The sequence below is a fragment of the Artibeus jamaicensis genome, unplaced genomic scaffold (genome assembly GCF_021234435.1).
Source record: "Artibeus jamaicensis isolate MK-2021 breed Jamaican fruit bat unplaced genomic scaffold, CSHL_Jam_final scaffold_537, whole genome shotgun sequence".
Taxonomy (NCBI): Eukaryota; Metazoa; Chordata; class Mammalia; order Chiroptera; family Phyllostomidae; genus Artibeus; species Artibeus jamaicensis.
Genome location: NW_026522047.1, coordinates 43,479,842 through 43,507,819, shown reverse-complemented (window position 1 = coordinate 43,507,819; position 27,978 = coordinate 43,479,842). Strand labels below are relative to the sequence as shown.

At 50.9% G+C, this 27,978-nt stretch overlaps 2 protein-coding genes across 2 annotated transcripts in view; both read left to right on the top strand.

The window, feature by feature from the left end:
* The window catches only part of C3 (complement C3), a 29,709-nt gene extending 15,325 nt beyond the window's left edge, over positions 1-14,384 (top strand). The window contains exons 22-41 of the mRNA XM_053658344.1: positions 1,480-1,546; positions 1,636-1,722; positions 2,375-2,578; positions 2,874-2,949; positions 3,227-3,386; positions 4,387-4,485; positions 6,077-6,233; positions 7,695-7,858; positions 8,984-9,142; positions 9,289-9,348; positions 9,471-9,561; positions 9,673-9,724; positions 11,209-11,296; positions 11,407-11,496; positions 12,348-12,453; positions 12,674-12,763; positions 12,963-13,046; positions 13,812-13,895; positions 13,975-14,110; positions 14,198-14,384. Of these exons, the coding sequence (XP_053514319.1) occupies positions 1,480-1,546; positions 1,636-1,722; positions 2,375-2,578; positions 2,874-2,949; positions 3,227-3,386; positions 4,387-4,485; positions 6,077-6,233; positions 7,695-7,858; positions 8,984-9,142; positions 9,289-9,348; positions 9,471-9,561; positions 9,673-9,724; positions 11,209-11,296; positions 11,407-11,496; positions 12,348-12,453; positions 12,674-12,763; positions 12,963-13,046; positions 13,812-13,895; positions 13,975-14,110; positions 14,198-14,339 (2,196 nt within the window). The 3' untranslated portion in view covers positions 14,340-14,384. The remainder of the gene's footprint in view (positions 1-1,479; positions 1,547-1,635; positions 1,723-2,374; positions 2,579-2,873; positions 2,950-3,226; positions 3,387-4,386; positions 4,486-6,076; positions 6,234-7,694; positions 7,859-8,983; positions 9,143-9,288; positions 9,349-9,470; positions 9,562-9,672; positions 9,725-11,208; positions 11,297-11,406; positions 11,497-12,347; positions 12,454-12,673; positions 12,764-12,962; positions 13,047-13,811; positions 13,896-13,974; positions 14,111-14,197) is intronic.
* A 5,800-nt stretch (positions 14,385-20,184) lies between these two features.
* On the top strand, positions 20,185-25,064 carry TNFSF14 (TNF superfamily member 14). Its single transcript, XM_037165378.2, has 5 exons — positions 20,185-20,299; positions 20,486-20,763; positions 22,022-22,058; positions 22,309-22,350; positions 22,970-25,064. Exons 2-5 carry the CDS (start codon positions 20,545-20,547, stop codon positions 23,395-23,397), a joined length of 726 nt encoding a protein of 241 aa, XP_037021273.2. The 5' UTR covers positions 20,185-20,299; positions 20,486-20,544; the 3' UTR covers positions 23,398-25,064.
* Positions 25,065-27,978: the final 2,914 nt, after the last annotated feature.

Here is a 27,978-nt window from a genome sequence, read left to right as displayed (position 1 = left end):
AACAAAAGAGCAACATTTTTAAATAAAGGCAGGATCTGACAGTGTCTGGCCAAGTCGTACGGAGCCTGGAGAGGAAAAGCCAGGGCCCCTCCCACGGGTGCCTGCGGGTTTTTTCCCAAATTGTTAAACTAGTTGAAGAAAACCTTGAATCATTGAAAAGTAAATGTGTGAACACTGACAGTGTGATTTTATGTGATTTTATGTTGAGGTGTTTTATTCGTACCCAAACCAGAATTTGTTGTCATTTTTCTTTCCTGGCTTTAAGGGACACAAACTCACATTTTTTTCCAATTATGTTGATGTTCTGGAATAATATTACCATAAAAATTCAAGTATATATTTAGAGACCTACGATTTTTTTTTTTTTTTTGCGGTGGGCCCCAATATGGCCCCGTGTGGGCTCCGGTGGGAGAGAAAACCCAGTAGTGCCAGAACCTGCGTGGCCAGCTCTTTCCGCTTCTGTACTCACTGGCACTAGTACCTTGAATCCATCACAGTGGGGATATTTACACCAGGGAAATCGGCCACACTACAAATCAGGATTTTTATCTTCCTGGGGAGCTGAATGCTAAATATTTACCCGCATGCCCTGGGAGGATATTTAGTCTGCAAAGGGAAACCTGGGCATTACTACCAGGTGAAAGGAGAATGGATTCTAAGAAAGAAAAAACATCCGCTATCCACAATAAAGGTTTGCCTGAAGACATAATGAAAGTTTGAGTTGGGTCTGTGATACTAATTAAGGTAACCCCCAACACTGTGCTAAATCCTTATGCACAATCATTTATTTTATTTTACATTTTCTTTTATTATTTTTTATTTATTTTAATCATTTGTTTTAAAAATTCATTTTAAAATTTTAATTTAGTTTTTATGTATGTACTTTTTATTTTCTATTATTTCATTAATTATTGTATTTTATTTTTAAATTTAATTTCATTTTTTTAAATTTATTTTTATCTTTTTTAACCCATTGAGAGGCACTGGGTTGAAAACAGACTCTGGAGCCAGACTACCAGGTTCAGACCCCAGTTCCGTTCCATTAGGTGTGTGACTCTGGGCAAGTTGCCTCCCCACTCTGTCTCCAGTTTCCCCATCTTTAAAATGGGAGTAATAATAGTGGTACTCAGCCCAATGCATTGTTGTTAAGATTAAATGAGTTAACCTAAATAGAGAAAGCTTCTAAGCATATAGGAAGATTTCCAAAGGCTTTGTTATTTTATCATAATTAATTTATAATTTCATTATTAAATCGTACAACAAACAGTATGTGGTAGATGTTTGTATTGCCTCCTTCTTGTAAGAAAGGAAGCTGAGGTTCTGAGAGATTACATCACTGGCTCCCAGCCACATAGCTAAGACTGGCAGATGCTGTCATGTGTATGCCACGGTCATCCCCAGAACAGTGCCCTGCTGACCAGCTGTCTGTCTGTCTGTCCTTTTATTCCCCGGGCTCCCCCTTCTGTCAACACCGTCCAGCCGGAAGGAATCAGAGTGAACAAAACTGTGGCCGTTCGCACACTGGAACCAGCAGAAAAAGGCCAACGTGAGCAGGAGAGGGGGCAAGTCCTGGGTGGCGATGCAGGGTGTGGCAAAAGGAGGCTGGTGCCATGGTGTCTCCCCTTTGACCCACAGAGGGTGTGCAGCGAGAGGAGATCCCGGCTGCAGACCTCAGCGACCAGGTCCCAGACACGGAGTCGGAAACCAGTATCCTCCTGCAGGGTGAGACGCCCTTGGTCCAACCCCAGCGAGCCCAGGAAGGTGTGGGGGCCGTGACTCCTGCAGAGGGAGTCTAGTCCCATCTACTTTGGGGACTATTTGACTGTGGTGCCTCTCCTCCACTTCAGCTGGAACAGCCTCTCCTTGATCTGTTCATAGAAGGTGGTATTTAGTTCAGATAGCTGCTGCTGATAAATAAGTTTCAGTAAGGAGTGGTAGAATTCAAGGGCAGACATTCTGGAACTAATCGCCCCGGATAGAGGACTGGAGGAGAGGGTGGGAAGGTACAGGAAGGAGCTAGAAAGGCACCTTACAGCCTGTGAGCTGTTAGGTTTGAGGGAGAGATGCTTGGTCTCCTCCTTTGGGATGGAGGAGAATAGTGGTGTCTGCATCTAAAGGTTATTGGGAGGACAAAATGAGATACTATATAGCGTCCTCTTAGAAGAGAACTCGGCAAATAACATAAAGCATTGTATAAGTATTCGTGACAATTGTTTCTGGAATTATTTTACCACTGGTGGAACAAGAGAACTCAGGGACAGCTCCCCCTTCGGTCACATGCCCCAGCCCCCAGCCGTCCCCGACTCTTTGGCCCTGCTGGTTGGAGCCTGGGAAGGCTGGGGTTAGCTAACGCCGTCCTTCCTCCTGGCTTCAGGGACCCCAGTGGCCCAGATGGCGGAAGACTCCATCGACGCGGAGCGGCTGAAGCACCTCATCGTGACGCCCTCCGGCTGTGGAGAGCAGAACATGATCGGGGTGACGCCCACGGTCATCGCGGTGCACTACCTGGACCACACCGAGCAGTGGGACAAGTTTGGCCTTCAGAAGCGTCAGGATGCCCTGGACATTATCAAGAAGGGTGTGTCCCCTGCCCCTCTGGGAGACTGCCACTCCAAGGCCCCTCTCTGAGCTCCCGCCCCGACAGAGGTCCCCGTGACCCTGAACCCCCTTGAAAACTCTCCCCTCTCTGAATCCCCTCTCCTCCACACATCCCTCCCAGTTCTGAGCACCCTCCTTCCTCTCTGAACCCCTGTCCCACTCTTCACAGAACCCTAGTCGCCTCTCTAAGTCTCTCCTCCCTGGCATACACCTGTCCCAGCCACTGCCCCCGCTCAGCCCCTGCTCCTCTGGGAACACTTCCCTCCTTCCTGCAGGGTACACCCAGCAGCTGGCCTTCAGACAACCCAACAGTGCCTTTGCCGCCTTCCTGAACCGGCCGTCCAGCACCTGGTGAGCCTGCCCATGGCTTTGCACCCTTCTGAGGAGGTCCCGGATGCTGGCCTGGGGTAGTCTAGGCTGGCCTCCCCAACACGGCCTTGTGCCACTGGACCCCTCCACCTGCAGAGTCACCGGGCCCACTAGCTAAGTGGCCTATGTCATTAAGCACTGCCCGTGAGCAGCATTGGGTCCTCAGGCGCTGCCCTCCCCACCTCTGCTCATTGTTTGGCTGGGACTGCAGTCTCTGGATCCCAGAGCCAATTGACTCATGCTCTGCCCCTGCACCCAGGCTGACAGCCTACGTGGTCAAGGTCTTCTCCCTGGCTGCCAACCTCATCGCCATTGACTCTGAAGTCCTCTGTGGGGCTGTCAAGTGGCTGATCCTGGAGAAGCAGAAGCCTGACGGAGTCTTCCAGGAGGATGGGCCCGTGATACACCAGGAAATGATTGTGAGAGGCAGGGGTGCAGGGCGGGTGGGGGCAGAGCAGGGTCTGAGTGTCCCAGTGTGGAAAGGAGAAAGACTGCCTGCCATTTGCCCAATTGCCTACATTGGGGTGGACGGAAAAGTAAAGGAGCCGAGAGCATCGTTGCTTTTTCGCAAAAACCAGGGACCTCAGAGTCCAATGCAAAATGAAAGTTCCCCAGCTCCCCATTGATTTGAATATAAACAAAAACTCCTTCGAGTTGTGTTTTTCAAAGTGTGGTCCCCAGGCCAATAGCATCAGCATCAGCTGCAAGCTTGTTAGAAATGTACATTCTTGGGCTGGAGCCCATATGCACCAAAGCAGAAGCTTAAGGGGTGGAGCCTAAGAATTAGAGTTTTAATAAGCCCCCTACTCCAGGCGATGCTGATGTGAGCTCCAGTTGGAGAACCACTGCTTCAGCCCGACCTTTCGGGCTTCCAGACTCACAGGCTTGCCCCTCCATCTGTACTGCTTGGAACCATGCAGTGTCTAGACGCAGGGCCTTTGCACATGCTGTTCCCAATGCCTGGCATGCTACCCCTATCTTCTTTGAGAGCTCAGTCCTACTCACTCTTCAGGTTGTGGCTCCACCCGTCATCCCTTAGGGACATCTTTCCCAACCTCCCCGATCAATTCACCCTCCCAGTATCCATTCTCACTGCCACATCCACTTATGCACAGCACTCCTCAATTTGTAAAGATATATCTATTGATGAATTGGTGGGTTCATGTCTGTCTCCCCTACTAGACAGAGAGCTCCATGGGAGCTGGGGCCAGCGTCTGGTTTTTGTCTACCACCTTGTCCACAGCAGCAGCAACACTTGCAGAATGAGCAAATGGACAAATGAATACTAGAGTGTGGTCCTCCCGAAAGACACTGGGGAGACACCCAGCCCTGCCCTGACTCGCTGATCCTACCGGGGTGTTGGCTGGCATGTGGGGACACATGGGTGACCCCATCCTTTCTCCCTGATCCACATCCTAGGGTGGCTTCAGGAACGCTGAGGAGAAAGATGTGTCCCTCACAGCCTTTGTTCTCATCGCACTGCAGGAGGCTAGAGATATTTGCGAGGGACAGGTCAACGTAAGTGTGCCCTGTCCTCCTCTCCTCCCTCCTGTCCTCAGGCACAGCCACCTCGGAGGTGCTGTAGTCGCTGCATCTGCTTTGTCCTGGGGTTTTGAGTGTGGGTTGTTCGGCCTTTAGTTTCCCAAGTGGGGAACCCCAGGATCCCAGCTTCACAAATTGCTTCTTCCTCCTCAAGACCCCAGAAAAGTGGTGGGAGAGAGAAGGCCATTACCTTAATGACCAAGAGGAACACAGGCCCTTGTTGTTCAAATCTTGCCAATTTGAGAGAAATTGTGGTAGAAAAGAGACAGCTCTAAGGCTGTGGGTCAGACAGATCTGAAGTTAGATCATAACTGTCAGGTTAGTTATTAATTTCTACTACAACATAATGACATTTTCTACTACAGCATAGTACAATGGAGTATAGCACAGGCTATGGAACCAGACTACTGGGATCGAAATAAAGAGTTTGATGGAATTAGCTCGAGAAAACCAACTGTGACTATTCCAGGAGTATTGCAAGTTGATTATTGAATGCAATCATTATTAAAAATTAAATTATATAAACTTACATTTAAATTAATTAAACTACACATAAAAACGAAGGTTGTAAACACCCAAAGCTCATCATTTTTTAAAAGATTTTATTTATTTATTTTTAGAGAGGGGGGAAGGGAGGGAGAGAGACAGGGAGAGAAACATCGATGTGTGGTTGCCTCTCGCACACCCGTTACTGGAGACCTGGCCCACGCCCCAGGCCTGTGCTATGACCAGGAATCAAGCTGGTGACTTTTTGGTTCACAGGCCCACACTCAGTCCACTGAGCTACACCAGCCAGGGCCATTTCTTAGTTATTTTACTACTTCTTATTATCATCCATGCTCTTCAGATTACTTGTGTCTGTTATACCTCTACTATGTGGACATATGTATGTGGACATACCATATAATTTCTTCCCAACTCTACAGTCAGTGACTTTGTGTTGGTAGGATGAAATCGGCCATGGCAGTATTTGCACCATGGAGGTCAGCAAACACTACAAATCATGTCCACCTCAGCCCCTCGTCTCTCTGAGTCTCAGTATTCTCATCTGTGCAGTATGAATGAGGATGAAAATAAAACTGACCTCATTGGATTTTAAGGTTCAACGAGTGGATATGTGACTGGCACGTGGTGTCAGCTATGATGATGACTAGGTAATAGGTGGACTCAGTAGTGTGCTAACCTCCGCTCGCTCTAACTCATGAGCGTCTATTGGAGGCATCTCTTTCCCACTCTGTGTTAAGCAATGTCACATTGGTAGCTTGAAATTGGCTATGATAGCAGTATTTACACCACAGTGATTGGCAAACTATACATCAGCCCCTCCCCCACCTGACTAGAGAGCTGGTTATTAAACATTTACCAGCACACCACTGGGTGTACAAACTGCACCAGGCACGTGATAAGTACTTAGCAACAAAGCAGTTCATGGTGGCTAAAAGGTCTGGGAACCCCTTAAAAATAGATCCAAGACAGATATGGCCCAAGGACAAAAACCTGTAACCTTGCAAGCTCTCTGTGGCAGCAGTGCCCACCTGAGCAGAGTTCCCAATCTTCTTTCTCACAGAGTCTGGAGGGCAGCATCAATAAGGCTGGAGACTTCCTTGAAGCCCAGTATGAGAGATTGCAGAGACCATATACTGTGGCCATTGCTGGCTACGCCCTGGCCCTGTTGGGCAAGCTGGAAGACTCCTCCTTGAACAAATTTAAGGAAACGGCCACAGGTGAGAGGCAGCCTGCTGGGGTAAGCAGAGATGCATGGCTGGGGTCTGAGGGTGGCCATCTTAAACTGGGCTGCATGGCTCTCGGCTGAGCTGGGATGGAGTGTGTGGCTCTAAGTGTGAACAGTCCTCTTTGTAAGTGGCCCGAGAAGGTTCACTACACCGTTTAACAAGTATTTGTTGGGTAATTGCCATGACACAGAAGCAAGGGCATGGGCTCTGACATCAGACCAGTTCAAGTTCAAATCCCACTCTGCCACATTCTTACTGTGTGACCTTGTACAGTTCATTGAACCTCTCTGGACATTGTATATAAAATAATATCTGCATCATAGGATGGCTGAGAATATTAAACGAGTGATACAGGTAGAAGAAGGTCTAGCTCATAGTAAGAGATCTATCACTGATGATGTTATTGCCTTTAGTATTGTTAGTAACATTTTCATTATTTCAAGGGATTGGATAAGATAATGACATATGAATTTTAGCACAATGAGTAGCACACAGTGAGCACTTAATCATTGGTTCCAGTGATGAGACTTTGTCAGGTTCGTGCTCACTTATGTAACATATTTGCATGTATACTGAAGTGGTTGAACACAGAGAAGTTGGCTTCTTGCTGTGTAACAGCACAGTGTGGGTGTCCCAAGCTGGTGGACAGCTCTCCTCAATACAGAGATGCAGGGATCTAGCCAGGCTCTATCTTTTCATGGCTCTGCCACCTGGTGTCTCAGAATCCATTCTCTCCAAGCAAAAGGGGAAACACTCAGGAGGACTGTGCAAGGGAGGTACACTGGGCATGAAAGGAGCCCCATCAGTTGTTTGTTTGTGCACATTCTATTGGCCACAGCTCAATCACCTGGCCATACCAACCTGTAAAGGCATCTGGGAGATAAAGGCCAACTTTGTGCCCAGGAAGAGAAGGGAATGGTTCTTGGTGACGGTTCCTGCCATAAGTACTTTCTTAAGTACTTGGGACCTCACAGTGAATGTGGCCCAGCCCCTGCCGTCGGGGTCTCACACTGCAGTTGAAGAAAGAAATGAGTCAATAGATTTCTGTAGAGCATCATGGTGCTGGGACAGGAGAAGCACATGATATTCTGAGAGACAGAAGGAAGGGCTTCACTCTGTCTTGAGATGCCATTGAAGCTGAATTGTGCAGGGGTAGATGGAGAAAAAGGAGCTCCACATAGAGAGAACAGAATATGCAAAGGCCCAGAGGTAAGAATAAGCATGGTGAGTTCAGGTAATCTCCTCCCATAGATCAGTGGGGCTGCAGTTCAGAATTCAAATGGAAGAGTGAAAGTTGATAAAGGAAGAGAGTGAGGCAGAAACCAGCAGATTGAGAGCCACAAATGTGGTCCAGGACACCTAAACACCAAGAGGTCTTCTACCAGTCTTTTTTCTGAGCTATCTTGAGACTGAATAAAGTTGGAAGCATGGGGTCTGGTGTTCTCTCTGCAGACGGGAACCGCTGGGAGGAGCCTAACCAGAAGCTCTACAATGTGGAGGCCACATCCTATGCCTTGTTGGCCCTGCTGCTGCTCAAAGACTTTGACGCTGTGCCTCCTGTTGTGCGCTGGCTCAACGAGCAGAGATACTACGGAGGTGGCTATGGCTCCACCCAGGCAAGTAGTCTCCCGTCCCCCTGGGCAACTGCATCCTTACCTCCTCTGGCCTCCCACTGGCCTTTCAGATAAGATGCTGACATTAAAAGAGGCAGTTAGTTGGAATGAAGTTGAGAAATTAGGTCTTGTTTTTTTGTTTGTGTGTTTCAAATCTGTCTGTGGATTCCGAACTAAATTCTGAATGCCTCAAGCTGTGTTTTGAGCCTCCTTTTCCCTCTGGTATCTAGATCATGTTCTCAGGGACCAGGTTCAGGTATGAACCTCTCTCTGATGGGTTCTAGACCATGTTCCCACTTCCACTGGGCTTCTCATCTTATCCTGTCTCAATGGCAGGTTCTAGACCAAGTTCTCAATTATTGTAAGGAATCATCAAGTCCATCTCTCCCTCCGATGGGTTCTAGACCATGTGCTCAGATCCATAAGGCTCCCAGCATTGCTTTGTCTTACCGTGGGTTCTAGACCACACTCTCAGTTTTCTAGAGCATTATTGAAGCCTGCCACTCTCCCTGGTGGGCTCTAGACCACAGTTTCTACAACCTCAAGTTCTAGCAAGTTCGAGCTCTAGTTTGATCCTCTTTCTCTCAGGTGGCATTCTTAGTGTCACTTTTGGATTCTAGGTCATATGCTCAGTGTCCCCAGGCTCCAACTTCATTCTTTCTTCACAATTTGGAGACACACTCTTAGTGTCTCCAAACTCTTGTCTTAGTCTCTCTTGTCTGGATGGGTCCCAATCACATTCTCAGTCTTTCTAGACCGTCAGTCTTAAGCCTGCATTTCCTGGTGTATTCTAGACATGCTCAGTGTCTCCTAGCTCTGGTGTAGACCTTGGAGAATTCTAGTGTCCTCTGTGTCTCCTGACTCCCAGTCTTACCCTTGTGCTGTCCAGTGGGTTCTAGTTCTCAGTCTTAGTGTCACCAAGCCCTAGTCTGAGCCTCTCTCATGCAGAGAGTTCTAGAACATGTCCTCCACATCCACCAACCCTCAGTCTTATCCTCACCCCCTCTGGTGGGTTTTAGGCCACAGTCCCAGTGGCCCAGCTCTAAGCTGAGCCTCTTTGTCTCCCAGTATTTTCTTACTGCTTTCTTGGTCTCCCACATCACCCTCTTTCTCTCTTGGGGGTTCTAGGCCACTTTCATGGTGTTCCAAGCCCTGGCCCAATACCACAGGGATGTCCCTGACCACAATGAACTGAATCTGGATGTGACCATTGAACTCCCCAGCCGCAGCGATAAGATCGTGCACCGCATCACCTGGGAATCCGCTAGCCTCCTGAGGTCAGACCAGGTACGACTGCCCGGCAATGCCCCTGGCTCTCATCCTCCATGCCAGTCAGAGTCTGCCAGGAGGCAGAAGGGAAGGCAGGCGACCACTGCAGCCAGGGTAGGGCTTGGTTGCCAACACCTTCTCCTCTCTCTCCTTACTCCCTGCAGACCAAGCAAAATGAGAATTTCGTACTAACAGCTAAAGGGAAAGGACAAGGCACTTTGTCGGTAAGGAGAAGAACCCACACCTGCTTGGCTCACCACCTCCTCTCAGTCCCTCTGCCCCAGAGGGACCCTGCCCTTCCCAAGTCAAGTAGGCTGACACTTTGTCTCCCCTCCTATGTCTCTAGGTAGTGACGATGTACCATGCCAAGATCAAAGGCAAAGCCACCTGCAAGAATTTTGACCTCAGAGTTAACACGCAACCAGCCCCTCCTGGAGGTAAAATAAATAAAGACCCTATTTGCCACCCTGCCCCCACTGCCATGCTGGTGCCTGTCCCCCTCCAGAATCAGGACCCAGACACCCATCCTTCTGTCTTCTGTGTTTCAGACAAGAAGCCTCAGGGTGCCAATAACTCCATGATCCTTGACATCTGTGTCAGGTGAGAGATGGGTCACTGAGGTCCATCTTGATCATCCCTCTTGTCTCTAGTGAGACTTCTTGTAAATAATATGAATGGTACCTAATCCTCTCTGGGGGTATGTGGTATGTCTGGTACTGTGCTGAGTACCCTCCAGGGGACAGACAGCACAGCAGTCCTGCTTCGCCTGGCAGTGTGAGACTAGCTATGACCACGTAAACTGAGACCATGTAAAGTGATGTTAATAATCCACGAGGGAGATTATAATTGTTCCAGGAATTTTACATTTTTTATCACAACATCAAAAGCTCTCATACTGCTAGTTATAAAACTATAAACTATTGAAAAGTAGAGTCAGATAAGTATTTGTTTAGTGCACTGTAATTCAAAACGTTAGAACATTGAGATTAAGGTTGGTTTTGATTATTTTGTAAAGCACTTATTCAAAGTCCTGTGGTTTGAACAGTGCCTCCTTTCTTTCCTGTATAACTCATGATATGGAGCAAACATATTTTCTCTGATGTTGTGAAGTGTCAGGTTCCCTTCTAAGTTTGGGTCACCTGCCAACATTTAACCCTTTGAGCTTTCAATGTCATGAGGTATCTGAGTTCCTTCAACAGTGAAGTTTTTGCCAGTGTCACTTCCTCTGGGACATCTTTTTTTTTGGGGGGGGTCACAACCCCTTTGTTCATTTATGGTGATGCCCTTGCCTTCCTTGAGCTCCTCTGGCTGCAGAGTGGTCTCTCCACCAGCAGCGGGTCCACACGCCCATCATCTGCTGTTTCTTCTCTGGCTCCGTGCATGTGCTGTTACCGCTCTCCATTTCTTGGACGCACTTTCAGCTCTGGCAGCCAGTTCCCATTTGATTACCCATTTTGGGAAGATCTCACATGGGTTTTTCACTGGGAGAGAAGGAAGTAACACGACTGCTCATGTGACCCAAATGATGGGTGCTCGGTGACCCATCACTGACAGACTTTGAAAGAAGTGATATGATTGGTCATTGATTGTGAATGCACATTTATTTACATAGGGATTGGTAGACTGAAGATCTAGCAACTAGATTTGTCCTTCAGGCAATCACTCATGAATAATATACTGTGGCACTGAAGCTAGAACCGTGTTGTGTGGGGACTCGTGTTATTGAACTAGACCATGATAATGGCATCATGCAAAGTGAGAACTGCCCATATTCTTGTTTTCGTTTCCTAGAAAAACTGAGGCATGGAGATGTCCAGTGATTCATCAAATGTCACAGAAAGCTGAAATTTGAACCCATGTAGTTGGGCTTCAGAGGTTGAGCTATTAGTCACCTTGACTACTCATGATGCACCTTCCCTTTATTCCCTCCCCTTCAAGGAGTTTTTTCTAAAATCTAACATCCCTCTGTGCTGCTCTGTGGGAGTCAGCAGCCTCAGCCCTTGATCAGAACACCTTGAGCAGGCACTGACCCCCTTGGACTGATCCCACCTGGGACTCAACCCCTCTCTCTCTGCCCCATCCAGGTACCTGGGAAACTCCGATGCCACTATGTCCATCCTGGATATATCCATGATGACTGGCTTTTCTCCCGACACTGCTGACCTCAAGAAGGTATGAAAGTCCTGGGCTCAGGGGCTGAGATTAGTGGGGAGGGGTCTGGAGGAGGCTGATAGAGAGAAGGAGATCCAGGGGGGGGTTTCACAAGTCCTTCCCTTCTCCAGCTGAGCACTGGCACCGACAGATACATCTCCAAGTATGAGATGGACAAGGCCTTCTCCAATAAGAACACCCTCATCATCTACCTGGACAAGGTAAGGCTTCCACTGGGGTCTTGACCCCTACGTGTCTGGCCTTTGCCTTTTCTATTGGCCTTTGTCTTAGAGTTCTCTGCTTGATTCATCCTTTCTAGAAGAAAAGAGGATTGTGCATGAGATGGGTTAAACAAGTTTTTTGTATTTTAATTTTTGTACTCTTAATTTTTTATGTGATTTCAACCTTACAGAAAAATTGTAGGGAAGTGTATAAAAGTTCCATATACTCTTTACTCAAATTCATTCATTGTTACTATTTTCCTCTAAATATACATGTCTATCACATATACATACATGTCTGCCTTTCTTTCTGCCTTGTTTTTCCTCCTCGTTTGTTTATTTTTTGCAGATTTATTGAGATACAACCGGCATACAACATAGTGTAGGTTTAAGGCCTGCAATGTAATGATCAAGTAGATGTACACTGGGAAATTATGGTCATAGTGAGTCAGCGGGCACATGCATCATCTCATGTAGTTATAATGCATGTGTGTGTGTAGGGCTTTTAATATTTACTGTCTTAGCAACTTTCAAATAGGCAGTGTGGTATTTATAACCATGGGATGTTTTTGTGGGCACAGATAGCGATCCGTTGGCCAAAATTCCATTTCATGGCCACACCAAATAGAAAGGGAGGCTGAGAAGAGTAATCTAGTTATGAGCCTTGGAGAAAAGGAAAATAGACTTGTTGAACTGCTCGTGAATCTTTGCCACTTCCTGCTCCCCATCCTCGCCACCCAGATCCTTCTTTCCTAGATCCCTCCCTCTCTCCACCCCTGCTCCAGCCCCCAGTACCCTGTGCTGGATTCCCTCCTATGTCCCCCCACTGACTCACCACCTCCTTCCCCCAGATCTCGCACGACGTGGAGGACTGTATATCCTTCAGAATTCACCAGTTCTTTAATGTGGGGCTTATCCAGCCTGGGGCGGTCAAGGTGTACTCCTATTACAACCTGGGTGAGCAGCCAACCTAGGGCCTGGGGTCTGGGGGTTCCAAGGATCTATAAGTTGGGGGCCTGTGGTCCCAGGGTTCTGTGGGTTAAGGACCTAGGGGTACCAGGGTTCAGGACCTAGCATCTCCAGGTCAGAGGGACTGGACTTGGGAATTTGAGCCCACAAGCATGGTCTTGGGTGGAGGCCCTGGCTTTCTGACACCTCCCGCCCCCTCTGCCCACAGATGAGACTTGTACCCGGTTCTACCACCCGGAGAAGGAATCCGGAATGCTGAGCAAACTCTGCCACAATGAAATGTGCCGCTGTGCTGAGGGTGGGTACACAGGAGCCAGGAAGTGTCAGGTTACACCCCCCAGATCCCCCGCTTCCGTGCGGGTGATACAAGGAGTCCCAAAAGCCCACACCCAGTGGACACCAAGAGGGATGGGCCTGGGGCTGGCCACATGTGTGGGTGGTGGGCCCTCAGTGAGACATGAGACTTAGATTGTGTCCCCTGCCCATGCCCCTCGCAGAGAACTGCTTCATGCACCAGGCAGAAGAAAAGGTCACCCCTGAAGACCGGCTGGACAAGGCCTGTGAGCCGGGAGTGGACTATGGTAAGGAGGGGGCAGGAAGCATGCATGTGTGGTTGCGTGAGAGTGACAGTGTGTATGGCTATGGTTGGGTGTGTGAAAGACTGTGTGGCAGCAGGTGTGGTCATGGTTGTGTGTGTGACTGGCTGCAAGCGGCCGCAGCTACATGTAGCTGTGTTTCAGGCTGCAGCTGTGGGTGACTGGTGTGTGTGTCTGTGTGTTTTATGGAGGGCCACTATTGTGTGGGCAACCAAGATTATGATTGGGCTGGGTATGTGCAAGAGTGTGAAAAAAGGTGGTTGTGAGTAGATGTGGCTGTGTGTGTATGTGAAGTTGTGGTTGTGAGCAGCCGTGATTAGATGAGATGGTGACGGGGGGGCAGGAGTCGCTGTCCTTGTGTCCGTGATGAGCTGTGAGTGGCTGTAACTGTGTGCGTGGCTGTATGTGACTCTGTGTGAGATGGTGGTTGTGAGTGACTGATCTCCTGTGGTTCTGTGTGAGAGATGGTGGTTGCAGGTAACAGCAGACAAGGAGCAGCTGTTCCAGTGTATGTGATGAGTTATGGGCAGCTGTAACTGTGCACTTGGCTGTGTGCAACGATGTGAGAAAGTGGCTGTATGACCCTATGGGGCTCCTTGTATCACTGGGGGAGGCAGGGGCTGTAGCATGACTGACTGTGATCCTGCATGTATCGGGGGAGCCACATGCACAGGCGTGCTTGTAGGTAGGGTGCCCCCCGAACCCTGCCCATGACCCATGCTGGCTGTCTCCCCAACCCTACCTACCCAGTGTACAAGACCAGGCTGCAGAGGAAGGAGCTGGCAGACGATTTTGACGAGTACATAATGGTCATTGACCAGGTCATCAAATCAGGTCAGTCCCCTGCTGCCTTCTGCCTTTCTGCTTCCCCCACCTTGCGCACCCCAGCTCAGCTCGCTCCTCTGCCCTCCAGGCACTGACGAGGTGCAGGCTGGACAGGAGCGCAGGTTCATCAGTCACATCAAGTGCAGAGCAGCCCTGAAGTTGCAGGAGGAAAAACATTATCTCATATGGGGCCTCTCCTCGGACCTGTGGGGAGAGAAACCCAAGTGAGTGCTGTCCCCGCGCCTGTGTGTGCTCGCCCCTCCCACCCTTCCTGGGCCTCTTCTGACCTGCCATCTGTCCCTCCTCCCCAGCATCAGCTACATCATTGGAAAGGACACCTGGGTGGAGCTGTGGCCCGATGCTGACGAATGCCAAGACGAGGAGAACCAGAAAGTGTGCAGGGACCTGGCCAGCTTCAGAGAGAACATGGTCGTCTTTGGCTGCCCCAACTGATCCCCATCACGGTACCCCCCCCAATAAAGCTTCATTTGTATTCTATGTGATCTCCCAAAGTCTGAAGGTCTCTGACAGGGAAGAGGCAGTTTTGGTCCCTACCTGCCTCTCCTACATGTCAGCTCCTTTCGTACCTGAAATCTCCAAGAAATCTCATTTGCAGTCTTGCCTGTGTGCTTGCACCCTTGCCATCCTTACCTGCAGCTCACTGCCCCTTCACCTGAGTTCTCACCTACTTGCCCATTGTCTCCTTACCGCGCCCTCACCTGAATTCTTACCACATTCTCATCTGAATCTTTCCCTCCTCTCTTACCTGCATACTCAACTACATCCACCTGCATTTTTGCATCCTTTTACATTTTTTCCATCTTTGTCTGCGAACTGACCTGTATTTTATATTTTCACCTGTCTTTCCACCTGCATTCTCACCTATATTTTCTCTGTATCCTCATCTGAGTCCTCACCTGCATCTTTACCTACATCCTTCTCTGGATCTCTTCCTATTTTCTTACCAGCATCCTTCCCTGCCTTCTCACCTGTGTCTTCTTACCTGCATCTTCATCAGGATCATAACCCTACGGCCCTCCTCTCCTTCTTCTCCCTCACCTGCATCCTCACCTGTTCTCATCATCATCCATCCACAGCTGACTATTTCCACTTGCTATATATCACCTGCATTCTTTTTTGTCCTCTAAGCCAGGGGTGTCAAACTCATTTTCACTGGGGAATATATCGGCCTCCTGGTTGCCTTCAAAGAGCTGAAATAATTTTAGGACCATATAAATGTAACGACTCCTTAACTGTTAAGGAGTTGAAATTGCATTCAGCCCTTTGAGGGCAACCACGAGGCTGATGTGGCCCCGGGTGAACATGAGTTTGACACCCCTGCTCTAAGCTCACCCTCCCCTCCCCAATCCTCATGAGAGGGCCCGAGCAGACTCCTCAGTGCTTCTGCACCACCCAGTGGGTGTCTGTGCCCAGGAGGGGGTGGTAAGGGGCAGGTCGGGTGATATTTCCGGCTGGAGCCCTGAGTGAGTGAGGGAAGGCATGAGTCAGCAGCTGAATGGAGCGCAGGAGCTATTTAGGTCACCACAGCTCCAGAACTGCGTGGGGTGGTGCGACGGCAACCACCAGAATGGCAACCACCAGGCTGAGTGGAACTACTGGTTGCAAAGCGAAACCGGGGCTCCAAAGGCCTCTTCTAACCTCTAGGTCCTCGAGGACTGTTGAGGGCGGGCTCTGAGCTCAGGGCTCTGGGTCCAGCCATCAGGGGAAAAAATCTTCAGCCTAGAAGTCACCAGAGCACAGCCCCCTTCCCCTAAGACTCCTGGGTCCTAGAAACCCTTACCTCCCACTTCCAGGACTATGGGGGACACATTCACAGTCCACCCTGCTTCCTCCAGCCCCCAGTTGCCAGAGACGTTGGTGGAGGGCAGACTCAAAGACCCTCATCACTCACCGGATGTCCCTGCTGACATCTGCTCGTTTCTTCTCATTTCTTCTCATTTCCATCTTCTCATTTCTTTTCTTGCTTATTTCCCCTTTCTCCTGCCTGTTTTCTTCATCTCTTTAAAGTGAGGGGTTTCGTTGGATTTCAGCACCTGCAGTTCTAGGCTGTGAACAGCACAGACAAGATCCGAGGGAACTCCCATTCTGAAGGCAGCATGGAGCTGGTTTCGGACGGCGAGGGAGCCGCCTGTGGTGGGCCACCAGTAACAATCATTTAGACAGAGGGATGGTCCCTGTCATGTGTGGGCTTAGCTAGGCCATGGAGACCAGTCGCTTGGTGAAACACTGGCTAAATGTAGCTATGAAGGTATTTTTTAAAAGTGGGATTCATGCCTACTTCGATTCATTTAAAGTCAAGTCAGTTGACTTTAAAAGCATTTTATCTTCGATAATGTGGATAGAACTTAGCCAGTCAATTGAAAGGACGAAAAAAAATCAGGTTCCCCACAGAAAAGGGAATTCAAGACAGCAGAGAAGAAATTCTGCCTGAGTTTCCCGCCTTCCGATTTAAAGACTGAGCATCAACTCAGCCGAGTCTCCAACCTGCTGGCTCGTCCTGTGGATTCCAGGCACGCCCACCACACAATCGCACGAGCCGGTTCACGTAAACCTCTGTCTCTGTCTGTCCATACATATTAGAGAATACAGATACAAATTAGATACAGATGTAGCTGTAAATAAGATACACAGATACAGATATATATGCATAGATGTTTTACTGGTTCTTTTTCTCTGGAAAACCCTGCTTCATACGGGTGGTCAAGGGAGTCCTCAGTGAAGAGGGGGTTCTAGAGTTGAGATGTAGGTGACAAAGGGGGATCTGGGAAAGATTGTTCCAGGCGGAGGGAACAGTACATGCAAAGGCCCTGGGACAGCAGTTTCAAGGGTACAAGGACATCAAGATAGTGACAGCCACACAGTGTCCATTCTAAGCTCAGGGAATGGCGAACTCTTTCTTTAAATGGCAAGATAGTAAATATTTTAGGCTTGGAGAGGTGAGATAAAATTGAAGGTATTGTGAAGGTACTTTCACCCTGGCAAACCCTGTTTGCTTGGGATGGTGCGGTGGGCGTGATTGGTGCTTCACTGCTATGGACATTCTCTGGATGAAGAGTGATCCATCTGAGGCTTGGCCGTCCAAGCAGGTGGACGGGTGAGGGGTGACTCCCCAGGCCAGTCTCTCTCCCGAGGCCCAGCCATCTCCCATGGATTAGCTGGCCTGAGGCAAGTCAACATGTTGAGTCACCCACCCCCAGAATGAGATTCATCCACTTAGTGCCTGACAGTCACCAGCAGAGGACAATCCGATGTGTAGGTGGTGGCCAGTGTGACCAGCACAGAACATGGACTGCGGCGAGGTTTTGGCTGCCGGTCAGGGAGGCAGCATGGGGATTGGGGCACAGAGGAAGGTGCCCCAGCTATGTTTCTACAGCTTACCAAGGTCCCACCCCTGGGAGCCACTTCGGTGGCTGTAAGGGAACAGGAGGTCAGCTGGATTTGGCCCACGGGCCACAGTTTGCTAATGAGCTCATTAGGAGGCCACTGCAAGATTTTAAACAGGGGTGAGATAAGAGCTGCCTTAACTGTTTAAAAAGCCATTTCACTCCTAGTTATGTACCCAAAGGAACTGAAACCTGGTACCCAGAAAATGTACGTACATGCAGGCTCACAGCAGATTGACTCACAGTGGCCAGGAGGTGGGAACAACTTGAATGCACACCAACAGATGAGAATGGATGAGAACGAATGTCCACACACTGGGATGTCACTCAGCCATAACAAAGGAGCAGAGCAGTGACACTCCTACCATGTGGGGAGCCTTGAGAACAAGAGACTCAGGGAAAGTAGCCAGACACAGAAGACCACACGGTGCATGCTTTCACTTTCACGAACTACCCAGAACAGGTAATTCAATAGAGTGAGAACACAGACTAGTGGCTGCCACGGGCCAGGAAGGTTGGGGAGCGGGAAGCCACTGCTCAGTGGCTGTGGGGTTTCCTTTGGGGACATTGAAAATGTTTTGGAAGTAGAGCTGCACGACATGGTAAAGGCATTAAATGCCACTGAGCAGCTCACTCTGAAATGGTTAGTTTTATGATGTATGAATTTCACCTCAATACAATAAAACACACACAAATCAATATAAGCCTCAGTGAGGTTACACTAGCTGGAGGACAGAGAATGAATTATAAGGTGGCCAGAGGTAAAGCGCAATGTCCTGCTGGAAGTTACTGCAACAGCCCAAGCAAGCAATGGTGGCGCCTGACTGTGTCAGAACATTTGGGCTACCGTAACAGGGTGCCTCAGAGTGCATGGTGCAAACAATAGACATTCATGTCTCACGGTTCTGGGAGCTGGAAGCCAAGATCAGGGTGAGAGTTCTCTTCCTGGCTTGCGGATGGCCGCCAGCTCACTGTGTTCCCACGTGGGAGACAGTATTTCTCTCCAGGGTCATCGAATAAGGCCAGTAGTCCCACCACCAGGGCTCCACCGCCGCGACCCAATTATCTCCCTAAAGTTCCACTTTCAAATACCATCACACTGGAGACTGGGGCTTCCACACGGCACTTTGAGGGGCACAAACATTCAGTCTGTAACACTTAGCCATGGTGGCAGTGATGGGGGTGGAAACAGGTGGCTGAATTTGAGGCCTGGTTTGGAGGTGGAATCACCAGGCTTTGCTGAAGGGTGGGATGTGGGAGACAGGACAAATGGAGGGTCCAGAATGACTCCCGGGCCCCAGGCTTATTCATCTGATTGGGTAGTGGTTCCCCCCATGATTTTGAGTTCCAATTAAAACTCAAAAGACACAGGCTTGGTGTGGCTCAGTGGGCTGGGCATCGTCCCACGAACCAAAAGTTCTCTGGTTCAATTCCTGGTCAGGGCACATGCTGGGGTTGTGGGCCAGGTCCCTTGTTCATACGTGAATTGGTGGGAGTGAGAGGCAACCTATGGATGTTTCTCTCTCACATCAGTGTTTCTCTTCTTCTCCTTCTCCCTCCCTTCCCCTTTCTTCAAAAATAAATAAATAATTTTAAAACCTAACACATGTGCATGAACACATACATGAGTGCACTTATGCCCATGCCTGCACCTGCCTGGGTGCACATATGTGCACATGCTATACACACACACACACTTGTACGCACCCAGATGCCGGGCCTCACAGGGTTCAGGGTCCCTGAAGGATGGACGGCGCAGGCGAATGAAGAGTCAGGCACCCGATTGGATGCCGTAGAACAGCCAGCCTCTGTGGGTCTGACCAAACTCTCAGAGTTTGATTTAGGCTTTATTTTTATAGAGATTGTTGTATAACATTAAAGGACCAGGTGCATGGCGTGATCAGTTAAGCAGAAAAAAACAATACAGAGGTAACCAGGAAAAGTACAAGAATTTCCAGTTTCTGTTATGTTAAACAAAAGTTGTTTTGACCAGGAGAACTATTAATCAAACAATTTTAAATAGCTCTAGTTTGAATGTCTTATTGTTTATTAAAGGTCTTAGAATTTGGCATGGGGCAAAAGGTTCACTAGACCGAGCAGAGCTTAGGAAATTCATTATAAGGCCTTTGTGATGTCTAACTCAGCTATCTATCTTTCTGTCCAAAATGTTTCTCTATGTACTAGGGACTCTAACTCCTTGGTAATTGTTTCTACATGCTTAGTTTATAGTTGCTAACAAGCTTCTCTTGTTTCTTTGCCTGTCTACTTCTAATTAATATATATTTCTGTTCAAGGTAAAGAAGGGGCTGTTACTCCAACAATTTTTAGACATTCAGGGGCTATTTCATTAGAGGGAACTTTGTTCTCTGGTCAAGAAATTATTTTGCACAACTTCATTGGAATTATGCAAATCAATGAACCTGAAATACAGGTGTCTAACAATCCCACCACCTTTTGATCACCAAAACAAACTTGTAAGGAGATATAGACAGGAAATCCAGCCACAGTTGCCTCTGCATTGCAGATGCATTTCAACCGTCCCTACTGTGTCAAGGGACGGTTGCTGGCCGGCTCCCGACACCTAGACATGTAAACAAGCACACATGCCCGCACCTGCACACTCCTCCATGCACGCTGCATGCCTGTGCACATGCATACACACAACACACACCTGCATGCAGACATGCATGTACACACAAGCATATACACACCCACACACAAGCCACTCTTGTGTTTTCTCTTACTCTTATCACTATCTAAAACTCTATAGATTATTTTATTTATTGGGCTCATTGTCTTCCTTGCCTGACTGGAATAGGATCTCTGTAAGACCAGGGACTTCTGTCTCTCTTGTTCATGGTTGTGCCCTGGCACCTAGAACAGCGCCTGGCACACAGGAGATACTCGGTTTATACTCGGCGACCGCGTGGACGAGGCGGCCGGAAGGGAAAGCCAGGGCCTCTGCTCCCCAGTCTCCACCTGAGTCACGTCTCCAGCTGCCTCTGGAAAGTATGAGAGCTGCATGAGTGAGAGTGAGACGGGGCCGGCGGGGGTGTGGGGACAGGAAGAAGAGGAGGGCAAGGGGGAAAGGGGAGGGGCTGAACCCCAGCTCTAAAGGCAGCCCCGGGACCCACGGGTGCTTGTCTGCAGCGTGCAAAGCCCAGGAGTGTTGGGCAATTGTGGTTTTCCTCTCAGCCCGCGAGACCCAGCTGTACCGGCCTAGTCTGGGCGTTCGGGGCCTCATCAGCGCAGGCATGGAGGAGACAGTGGTGCGGCCTTCGGTGTTCGTGGTGGACGGACAGACGGACATCCCATTCACAAGGCTGGGACCCAGCCGCCAGAGAAAAACATGCAGTGCTGCCCAGCTGGGTCTGGGGCTCCTGCTGCTGCTGCTGGTGGCCGGGATGGCGGTGCAGGGCTGGTTCCTGCTGCAGCTGCACCAGCGCCTGGGACAAATGGTTGCCCCACTGCCGGTGAGTGGGGCTGGGGGCTCGCGGCAGGCCGGTCTCCTGTGTCCCTGCGTGTCTCTCTGGGCATGGGTGTGCCGGGCGGGGGACAGACGCAGAGCAGTGCAGGGTGAGTTCATTCACTTCCCGGGGCCTCAATTTATTCATCTGTAAAATGGGCGTGAAAATAAGAATGACCACCTCAGAGGGAATAAAATACAATGTTGCGTGACTTGTGCCCGTGGTGCCTGGCATGTGGCAAGCGTCCACCCAGTGGAAGCCAACGTTGCTTTTTTACAAAATTAACATTGTGGAGGCGAAGGACGCACAGCACATGGATCGGATGCCTTTCTACCACTATAAGATCAGCCTGGCAGTGGCAGCTGGTGTCCTACTGTGTCATGTTATTGTTTCTTCTACTTCGGGAGCAACTGAAATCTAGTCTCTCAGCCAGTTTAATGCTTATGACACAGCTTTGTTGTCTGTAGCTTCTGAAACCCACCTTCTGGCACTGGGCATTACCAGTCGCTGTCCCAGGTCACTGTCACTGGGATTGCAGCTAATCCACTCTGTCCGAGTCTCTGAGAATCTCTCTGTGTCTGTTCCTGGTTGGCCGCAGATGTGACTGCCTGCTGGCCACACCTCTGGGTTTGTACGTCTCAGGTCATGCCCATGTGGTCAAGACTTTGTATCCTATGTCTCCAGGTCATTTCTCTTTGTGTCTGGATCTGGTGGCCACGTGGGCATGTCCTCATGCCCACGTGGCCTGTGTGCTGCTGTCCTGCGCACATTCGCCCACGCACCCATACACCCGCCTGTCCCCGGCCCGTGGGCTGGTGCTGTCTTTGTTTCTGGGTCTCTGTGTGTCACAGACTCACCTGGACCCATAAACTGTGCATCCACGTGTGTCTTGTCATTGTCACTTAAGTATCCAGTGTCGCTTGTCCATATCCACAGGTTGGCATTTATGCCGTATGTCTACGGATCTGGAATATCATTTATTGTATAAACCCTTACAGAGCTCTTACTACTGTCTCAGGGCCAGGCACTGCGATCGCTGTACACAAATGGCCTCCTGGGGTCCTGCGCAGGCGCTCTTTGGTGTCCATTTACAGAGGGGGAAACGAAGGCAGCACAGGGCCGAGGCCCCTGGGGCTTGGGGCACGTGCACGTGGCCCTGAGTGTGGGCCTGAGGGCGACGCCGGGCCCACGGTCTGTCTGTGAGTCTGAGGGACACCAGGGCCAGCCCCTCGCGTCCTCACTCTGGGCTCCTCTGCATTTTCAGGAGAAAGACCCGTGGTCCGGGGAGCAGCTGATCCCAGGTGAGTCAGGGTCGTGGGCCCCAGGGAGAGGCGTGGGATGGTTCCCACGCTGCCCCACCTCCACTGCCCAGTGGGATTTGCGCAACAAACCCAAAGCCCACGGATGCCCCTCCCCCAAGCCCAAGAAGCAGAAGTTTGGGCCACTCCGGAAAGGGTGGGGTTGGCGGCAGCAGGTGGACGTGATGACCTCCTGGAGGCCCGTCCTCACCCTCCACACGGTCCTCCCTGCTGACTCTGACTCTCTCTCCAGAGCGGAGGTCCCACCAGGCTAATCCGGTAGCGCATCTCACAGGTGAGGAGGACCCGGGTCCTGGCAGGGGGCGGGGGTGGGGGCGGCGTGTCCTGGGGAGACCAGACAGACACACAACCTGCCCGGGTAGTCATCCATGCGTTGGTTCAGTATTCATTCAGGGCTGCCCAGGGCACAGGCACGGCCCAGGTCAGTGTGCTTCCAACTTGATTCACTGAATAAACCTGTGAGCCTGGCTCACAGGTGGTATACACCATGATATACCTCATACACATTAATTCATTAACTCCTGAGCAGGTAAGAGCCACAGCTCCACTTTACTTCGAGGAAAACGCACACAGGGGTGACAAGGCTGCTAGACCGGGGTGGGCGCTGCTTCCGTTCCTCAGTTCTGTCCCTGACAAATTGGGGCACTTCTGCCAAGTCACTTAATTGCTTCATGCCTCAGTTTCCCCACCAGCAAGAAGACAACAAGATGGGTGTAGGGTGTATAAGAAGCAAGTGACTTCACTGCTCTGTACCTCAGTTTTCCAACCTACAAGAGAGGATAAAGTAAATTAATACATAGAGGTGGGGGCTCAGAGAGGGGTGGTGACCGACCCGAGGTCACACAGCAAATGTAGGGCATATGCTGACCCATCCCCTCTGCCTCCCTCCCCAGGGGCCAACTCCAGCCTGACTGGCAGTGGCGGCCCGCTGCTGTGGGAGACGAAGCTGGGCCTGGCCTTCCTGAGGAACCTCCGCTACCGGGACGGCGCCCTGGTGGTTGCCCGAGCTGGCTATTATTACATCTACTCCAAGGTGCAGCTGGGCGGCGTGGGCTGCCCCCAGGGGCTGTACGGTGGCCTGCCCATCACTCACGGCCTCTACAAGCGCACGCCTCGCTATCCTGAGGAGCTGGAGCTGCTGGTCAGCCGGCGGTCGCCCTGTGGGCCAGGGACCAGCCCCCGCAGCTGGTGGGACAGCAGCTTCCTGGGCGGCGTGGTGCACCTGGACGCCGGGGAGGAGGTGGTCGTCCGGGTGCCGGACGAGCGCCTGGTCCGGCTCCGTGATGGCACCCGGTGCTACTTCGGGGCATTCATGGTGTGAAGGAAGGAGTGACAGTGGACTGGATGGGCTCTGACCATGGAGGTGTCCCAGGAGACAGAGAACCCAGCCAGCAGAGACCTTGGAGGATGTCCCAGGGACCCCAAAACCCAGCAGTTGGGGAGTCAGCGGGCACCACCAAGGGCCAAGAACCCAGCCATGCCAAGAGGCTGGAGACTCAGAGGGCACCTCTGGAGAGGACAAAAAAAATTGCAGAGCCCACCACAGACAGCACCAGAAGCAAAGACCCAGAGACGTGAGGTCTGTAGGCCTCCAAACAGGGTAAAGCCCATCTGCCTGATATTCCGGAAGGAGGGTTGGGTGGGTATTTATGCTTCTGATTCCAAGGAAAGCGGAACTTGGGCAGGGGGTCAGGGGACTTGGCTGAGAGCAGGAAACATCCCCCCCCCCACTCCCACAAGTGTGGGCAGAAGGAATGGGATTTATCACTCAGATTCATCCGTATGGAGAGCCCAACCCCACCCATGGTCACAGTCACACTCAAGTTCCTCCCACGGGCTGTGGCCACACCTCGGCCTGGTCACACAAAGTGACACTCAGAGGCACAGGCACGGGGTGTGCTGGTAAATGTTTGACAACCAGCTCTTTCCAGAGGGAAGGGGCTTCCTGAATCTGCCCAGTCCCAAGGTGTAAATGCTCCCATGGAGGCTGGTTGCTGGCTACCAACATCTCACCAGCCGCTGGCTGCATCCCGGCCCTGCTGGGCAGCCACACCCGCTAGGACACCGCAGCTGTGAGTCGGCCCCCGGGCCAGGGCCTGGCGCCGTGGGCACTCAGAAGATGTTTGAAGAAGGAAGGAAGGGGCAGAGGGGGGAGAGAGGGACAGATGGAGACAGGGGCACCTGCCGCATCGCAGCACGTCACACCACTCCGCAGTCTCACCCGGTCCCAATGACAGGCTCAAGCACACAAAGCATCGGTTCCTCACACAACCCCATCCAAGTCGTAGACAGCATCACAAACACTTGGTCACTGACACTTCTTGATAACCACACATGACGCAACACACAAGAAGTCATCGTCCCAACCCCAGGCACTCACGCGGGCCATGCAGTCACACACATGATCATCGCATCAGACTTCACCTGCCACATCACAGTCGGACTCATCACGCGCACACAGCATCGCCATGACAAGTGCACATCACACACACAGCCCGAGGCTCCTCTCAGCCGAGAGAACACGTCCTGGGGTGAGGACCAGGCTTTGTGTGTAACCCTGGGCCCCTGACCACGGGCCTTGGAACAAACGGCAAATGTTGTTTATTCATCTGGGTCCACCTAGCCTTAGGGCTGGGGTGGCTAGCAGAGACCCAGAAATAGACGGAATGACCTCCAGAGGTCACTTTACGAATAAGAAACCTGAACCCAGCTGGCTCAACTGCATGCAGGGAGCTTGGGGAAGAGCAGAGAGCTCACGCCTGGGTCTGCCTTCCTCAAACCCAGTCCCTGGGGGAGTGGAGCCTACATCCGCCCAGCACCCTTACTGCAGACGTCTGGTACAGAGAGGCAGCCTGGAAGCGTGCGGTGGCCGGGGGCCTGGGGAGAGTGCGGGGGAGAGGCAGTAAGGACACACACACGGAGGGTATTCGGTGGCGTGGCTGCAGGAAGTCCTACTTCCAAGGACTTCAGATGAGGGATCAGATCCCAGAGGTGAATAAATTATTATTGTCATTGTTGATATGGCTGTTGTCATTGCTGCCCCGTACAGGGCTGAAGGGAACAGGCTTTTCGATCTGACAGTCCCAGGTTCCAATTCCACGTCCCCACATCCTGGCTGTGTGTCTTTGAGCAAGTCCTGTCACCTCTCTGTGCCTCAGTTTCCTCACCTGTAAAATGGGAGGTCACAACAGTCCTTGCGTCACAGGTTTGTTGTAAAGATTAAGTCAGATCAGGCATGGGAAAAGCCATTTGGCACGGTCCCTGGTACCCAGTCGGAGCTCTGTAAGTGTGCAAGTGCCAAACGTGATTTAGAACTGCTAGCAAGAACATTTCTTGGACACTTTCCCAATGACAGACAACTCACGTCGCATCTTTATATATATACCTGGACAGGAGCTATTCTGTCCCCATGCTCCTGATGTGAAGACAGAGCAGGAACACCGTGCCCACCCCCACCCCCACCAACAGGGACACAGGGCTTCATGCCTCTCTGCCATTACTGGGCTGGTGGGAGGTGGGACAGCCCCAAAGGCCTGGCCCCAGCCCCGCTGGAGTTTCCTTTACTCTCATCATGGTCTTTCTGTTTCCGTGGCTTTGATGAGCAGACCAAGGTGCAGGGCCAATGTATTTATTGCAACCACGAACTTCCGCCTGGGGTTGGAACCTTTCACTAAGTTTAGCCTCCAAGGATTATTTCAGGTAGGGGCATCTCAGGCTTGAAGTGAAGGAAAGAGGGAAAGAGGGAGGGTGGGTAAGGAGGGGTAGGGGTAGGAGGGGTGTGGGAAAAGAGGGAGGGGAGAGAAGGACGGAGAGGAAGAAGGAGGGAAAGCAGAGAGCGCCCTGCAGGCGCACTGGCTGCCGCAGCAGCAGGACAGCGGGGCAGGCTGCCTGATCATGTGTCAGGGCAGGAAGCCCCTAGCTCAGGCCACTAACCTACTTTTCAACTTCTCAGAAGTTTAGCTACTTGGTTTCCGCTTTTACCTCCCGGGCTCCAGCATCTTTACAGGCTGAGCCTTCCCCTCCACTCCAGTTAACCCAAGCCCTGGATTTTGCCATCTACAGCCTCCCCTCAGCCCCTGGGCAGGAAACACTACCCCCCCCCCTTCCTTTCATGTCTTGTCAAGACTTAGAGGTAGTGGAAGGAAAAATGATGAGAAAGTCATTTATTAATTTCCTACCATGATGTCGTGCCCTCCTGCCCAGGGCACTGTGTTCAGACACTGCAACGCACCCTGTCAGAGAGACAGGGTGGTTCTGGCACCAGAGCCCAACCGCCTGGGGTCTCACCCCAGTTCGCCTTTGCCAGCTGGGTGATCTTGAGCTGCATTCGTTCTGGGCTTCTCTGGGACTCAGTTTCCTCATCTGTAAAACAGGATGGAGAGTGGCCTCTGGGTCACGCTGGTTACTGTGATACGAGCGGACTTGAGCCTTTAAGTACTCTTCCAGGGGCTGGCCCACCGGGAGCCCTCCAATGCCCACAAGGCTCTTTTGTAAGCGGAGCTGTAATCGCGGGCACGTTTAAGTTTTGGGTTCTCCAGCTATGACATCAAAGATGACCTTCCGTTCTTAGGGCACTTCTAGTCACTGAGTGTGTTTTTAAAATGGTAATTAGTAGCCAATACATAGACCATCACAAAACTCTGCTCAGGGACAGACCCAGATTTCTGGGTTTTCTTGGAAAGTTGGAAGCTGTGACAACAGCCCAGTCTGGGGTGGGCAGTGGCTGTCCCCTTTGGAGGGGGCATGAGCTCACCAGCTCACTGCAGTCTCCACCACAGTCTCCACCACTCCACCCCTGTCCCCACACAGAGGCTCAGTGTTACAGAACAGGGCCAAGGGGAGTATGATATACTATTACCAAAGGACCCCCCCACTAGGTTTGCTATGCCAGCCACCAGAGGAAAGCCATCTTTCAATGCCAGAGATTTGTGAAAAGGAAAGGAATGTTTATTTAAAGCTATACAGACTTAGAGTAGTGACCCAATGTCTTCATTAAAATATTAAAGTCCTTTAGGATACCCACAGACACACACAGTCCTTCCTTCTCCCTCTGCCCTGGTCTGGATACCGTATCTCAGGAAAAGAAGTAGAAGTCCATGATTTGGGCTCCCAGCACCATCAGCTGTGTTGCCACCAGGATCTCCAGTTACTCCAAAGCCATGGGGCACCTTCTCATGCCCCACCAGCAAGAGCCCTTTCTCCCCTTTTCTTCCAGGCAAAGTCTCTTCTGCTTCCTAAGCCATGTGACAAAAGGGAGCACCCCAAAGCTACATGGTCCTCCCTCTCGCCAAAGCTGCAGGGTTCCCACTCTGCCAAAGCCACATGGTTCTCCCTTCACATGGCTGCCGAGTCCGGGTTTAAATCCCTGCACCAACCTTCCTCTGCACCCCCATTTCCGACTCCTCCTACAATCAGTTACACCTGCCAGCATTCCCGTATTGTTCCAAGTTTACTGGGCTGCCATCGTGAGTCTGGGCAGGTGTGGCTTCATGGCATGGAGCCAATCTTCTCCAAGCTCTAATGCAGGCGCTGTAACCAGGGGAAGCTGCCCCCTAGTTCCATCTTGGGTGGAAGTCACTTCCATCCCCCTGGCTCAAAGCATGGCCATAGCTATTCAACATATCAATGCAACCAGTTAAAGGTTATAGAAAGGTTAAATGGCCATGCCAGAGGTTAGCTGCAAAGCTGTTGCTGCATGAAACAGCTCTGCATGTTCCTGCTCCATGTGTCCCCTCCCCCAACTCACACCTGTGGGGGGAAGGGGGGAGGACATCCTATACATCTTTCTAATATTTCCTGGATACCTCAAGTTCTGGACCCCATTCCAAATCCCAATTTGGGGCCCCCCTCCTGGCTGTACCCTGTCACATGAATAACAGCCACATTTCCTCACCATGCCATG